This window comes from Salvelinus sp. IW2-2015, linkage group LG5, assembly GCF_002910315.2.
Source record: "Salvelinus sp. IW2-2015 linkage group LG5, ASM291031v2, whole genome shotgun sequence".
Lineage (NCBI taxonomy): Eukaryota > Metazoa > Chordata > Actinopteri > Salmoniformes > Salmonidae > Salvelinus > Salvelinus sp. IW2-2015.
The window spans coordinates 30139080-30143860 of NC_036844.1; the positions used below are offsets into that span (position 1 = coordinate 30139080).

At 43.6% G+C, this 4781-nt stretch overlaps 1 protein-coding gene across 1 annotated transcript in view; it reads right to left on the minus strand.

The window, feature by feature from the left end:
* Window positions 1-4781, minus strand: part of LOC111964263 (gamma-aminobutyric acid receptor subunit rho-3) — a 21318-nt gene that overhangs the window by 8325 nt on the left and 8212 nt on the right. Inside the window, 2 exon segments of the mRNA XM_070443677.1 lie at window positions 946-1169; window positions 1753-1820. Of these exon segments, the coding sequence (XP_070299778.1) occupies window positions 946-1169; window positions 1753-1820 (292 nt within the window).

Below are 4781 nucleotides of genomic sequence, written 5' to 3' on the forward strand. Positions count from 1 at the left end.
CCATGATCTCGCATCACGGCGTTGACAACTCCATTGTGTCCTCCTCCGCAAGAGTGCTATAGAACCCTTGGCGTGATCCTGGACAACACACCCTGTCGTGTTCAACCTAACATTTCAAGCGTGGACCCGTTGCCTGTCAGGTTCATGCTGCTACAACATTCGCAGATCCGACCCCTGCCTCACACAGGCACCGGCGCACGTCCTAAGTCCCAGGCACTTGTCATCTCCCGTGCTGGGGATATAACTGCAACCAGCTGTTGGCTGGCTCCTGCCTGATGCCATTAAACCCCTACAACTCATCCAAGAACGCCGCAGCCCCGTCTCAGTGTTCAACCTTTCCCAATTCTCGTCACGTCACCCCGCCTCCTCCGCTCGTCTCCACTGGCTTCCAGTTGAAAGCTCGCATCCGCTTACAAGACCATGTGGCGTTGCCTTACAGAGCTGTGGAGGGGCAACGGCACCTCCCGTCACCTTTCAGCGCTCTCGATCAGGCCCTACACCCAAACAAGGGGGCCACTGCGTTCATCCACCTCTGGCCTGCTCGCCTCCCTACCTCTGAGGAAGTACAGTTCCCGCTAGCCCAGATCAAAACACGGTCGCCTTGCTCTGCGCAGCCCAGATGGTGGAACAAACTCCCTTCACGGGACGCCAGGTCCAGCGCGAGTCACATCACCACCTTCCGGAGACACCTGAAACCCCACTTCTTTAAGGAATACCTAGGATAGGATAAAGTAATCCTTCTAACCCCCCCCCCCCTTAAAAGAGTTAGATGCACTATTGTAAAGTGGTTGTTCCACTGGATATCATAAGGTGAATGCACCAATTTGTAAGTCGCTCTGGATAAGAGCGTCTGCTAAATGACTTAAATGTAAATGTAATGTAAATGGTACACTATCCTAAAGGCCTTATGCTTCCTGTGGTAAAGGAGGCCCATTCTCCATGTACCTGACACTGTAGAGAATGTTGCCGTCAGGGTACACCCTCAGCATGATGTTCTCCATGGTCGTGTCATGGATGAAAGAACGTTTGGAGTGGACAAAGAACACGTCCGGCACCCAGATCTTCTTCACCAGCCGAGCGTCAAATGTCCGGCTCCTGTTGCTGCTGGAAGGGAATGCCAGCCGGTCGTCCTGCCAGTAGTGTCTCAGGTACAGAGTCATGGTGAAGTCCTATACAAACACACCAACACACACCAACGCTTAGGCCCAATAGACAAACTAGCACATTATCAAGAGAGTAATTGTATGTCAATAATGGTTCACAAAAATTATTTGTATGTACAGTAGGTCGAGAGACAGGGTAATGCAGGTTCTAAGTGTTTAAAATCAATATTTGAGTTGACTGTTATGCCTCAACATTAAATTGGTCAGAATAAAGTTCCAACACTTAGAGGGATAGTTCACRCAAATTACAAAATGYCACATTGGTTTCCTTACCCTGTAAGTAGTCTATGGACAAGGTATGACAGCAATCCATGCTTTGGTTTGTCTGGCACTGTTTCCAAATGCTAACATTTTAGCATTAATAGCACAAATCTCATTTAAGTCATGGTACTGATATTAGCATTTTTTTACTTGTCCATAAACTGCTTACAGGGTAAGGAAAATAATGTGTCATTTTGTAATTTGGGTGAACTATCCCTTTAAGGATGAGGGACAGAATATATGGGTTGTCTCATTATGTGAAAGTGAGTTTCAGTGTGTTGGTCACACACAAAAACACACACATACACACAGAGGTTTATAGACTTACCATGTTGACTTCAGATATACTGTCAATGCTCTCCACCTGCACGTCTATGCCCACAGGAATAGCTGCCCCTACATGGGAGAAAAAACAGCTTGCGATTTCACATGTCTATCTTGACAGGGAGAGCAAGTTTAGTCAGGTTTTGGCAGTGTGCTGTCATATAGATTCATGACTCAAGGTTTTAGCATGCCCTACTCAACCTGAAAGCTATTTTATGACCTACCCTCACTGTGTTTCACAAGACCTATCACAAATYTATCACATCTGTCTGCACATGCAGCCTTAGTTATACAGTTCGTGAGAAATGTTCTCTTTAAGACCAAAATATTTGTAAATCAACCCAAACACTATACTTGAAATGCAATTTAGGGTAAACAAATTGTGAATAAGAGAGAAACTCTAACAACGGGGTCAAAGAGCAACTTGGGCTATGCTTGGTCTCAACAGAGATACTGTGACACTGTGGTCACGCTGAACATTCGTCAGCTAAGCCCTATTTTGTGATTATCCTGTCCATCACTCTCCCCGCTGAACACTGCTGCAGTCTAGGGCCCCACATAACCCCAAAGACACACGGATGATCCCACACCTCCCTCCCCTCCCCAAAGACACAGCATCCTCATAACTCAGGGACCCAAGAGACGCTGTGTCACCAAACTAATAAATGGCTTCTCTCCATATCTCCTATCATTATATAAGTCTTTATCATATCAAACCAACTACATCCGTCTATAATCAATGTACATCCATCTATAATCAAGATACATCCATCTACATCATAATCAAGATACATCTGTCTATAATCAATATAGGTCCATCTATGTCATATAACATCCGATCTACCAGTACAATCAGCAATCATCACTCCCTGTGTTCCAATGGTACGTTGTGTTAGCTATACAAGTCTATTGATCATTAGAAAACCCGCAAAACACCAGTCTCAACAGGCAACAGTGAAGAGGCGACCTCTGGGATGCTGGCCTTCTAGGCAGAGTTGCAAAGAAAAGCCATATCTCAGACTGGCCAATAAAAGAAGAGATTAAGATGGGCAAAAAACACAGGAACTGGACAGAGGAACTCTGCCTAGAAGGCCAGCATCCCGGAGTCGCCTCTTCACTGTTGACATTGAGACTGGTATTTTGCTGGTACTATTTAATGAAGCTGCCGGTTGAGGACTTGTAAGGTATCTGTTTCTCAAAGTAGACACTGTAATGTACTTGTCTTCTTGCTTCAGATGTGCACCGGGGTCTCCCACTCTCTTTCTATTCTGGTTAGAGACAGTTTGCGTTGTTCTGTGAAGGGAGTAGTACACAGCATTGTGCGAGATCTTCAGTTTCTTGGCAATTTCTCGCATGGAATAGTCTTAATTTCTCAGAACAAGAATAGACTGACGAGTTTCAGAAGAAAGTTCTTTGTTTCTGGACATTTTGAGCATGTAATCGACCCACAAATGCTGATGCTCCAGATACTCAACTAGTCTAAAGAAGGCCAGTTTTATTGCTTCTTTAATCAGAACAACAGTTTTCAGCTGTGCTAACAGAATTGCAAAAGGGTTTGTAATGATCAATTAGCCTTTTAAAATGATAAACTTGGATTAGCTAACACAACGTGCCATTGGAACACAGGAGTGATGGTTGCTGATAAAAGGGCCTCTGTACGCCTATGTAGATATTCCATAAAAAATCTGCCGTTTCCAGCTACAATAGTCATTTACAACATTAACAATGTATGCACTGTATTTCTGATCAATTTGATGTTATTTTAAAGGACAGACTTTTTAAAATTTTCTTTCAAAAACAAGGACATTCTTAAGTGACCACAAACTTTTGAACGGTGGTGTACATCCATCTAGAATCAAGATACCCATCTAGAATCAAGATACATCCATCTAGAATCAAGATACATCCATCTAGAATCAAGATACATCCATCTAGAATCAAGATACATCCATCTAGAATCAAGACACATCCATCTAGAATCAAGATACATTCATCTAGAATCAAGATACATCCATCTAGAATCAAGATACATCCATCTACCGTTCTGACATACCCTATGAAGGAGGAGCAATTCCATATTTCCTCAAAATACATGACAGGGGTTTGAGTTGGACTGCCCCTGTCTCACACGTGTCATTAGAGCTAACAGACTGAGTTACATATCTGCCTTGGTAGGATTAAAGTGCTCATGGCAGTATCAAAATGAGTTCTTTGAAAGATAAGCAATTTCAGGGAAAAATTGTTTCCTAATTTCAATTCCACCAAATGTACCCTTCTCTGTGACCTGCCCAATCTCATTTCAACGTTACAGGGATTAACTTCCTCCATCTACCCCACCCCACCTCGCCTAGACAACACAGAAACAAACACAGACAAAACACAGGGATAGTTTGGAATAGATAGGAAAACAGCCAGATGGAAACCTAAATGCACATAAATCCATAACGTGCCATCACACCACATTTAGAAATCTGTAGCTAAACTGTCATTATAGCCTTCAGTATGACTGCTATGTAAATACATGTTGCAGCGACAGTTTACAGTGGGATCCCAAACACTGACACACATGATCTGTAGTTCAATCGAACACTTTCTGAACACCTAATGACCATACTGCGGTAGTATGTCTGCTCTTTGCTGCTCTGGACTGCCCAGTAAGATTTAGCATTTGGTATTGTTTCAGAAAGCATGGACCGTAATCCAGATTACTATAGTTCTAACATCTGTGTTCTCGGCCGCAGGCTGTCTATGTCTGCTAGGCTCTGCAGACAATCTGGGTCAGTGATTTTTTTCAGGATGGGGTGTTACAAAAGATGACACTGTAACCTACTTTCTGCTCCAGGAGAGAGCATACAAGCCACAGTACTAGCGTTAATGCTGCCTCTTCCTAAACCTGAATTATACCTAATCTGTCACATCTGCTGTGTGGCACGTTATAGACTATCTATAAAAACAAATTACTGTAGGTAATGCTTCATTGTCCTCTCTTTTTCTCCCTCCCTCCCTCCCTCCCTCCCTCCCTCCCTCCCTCCC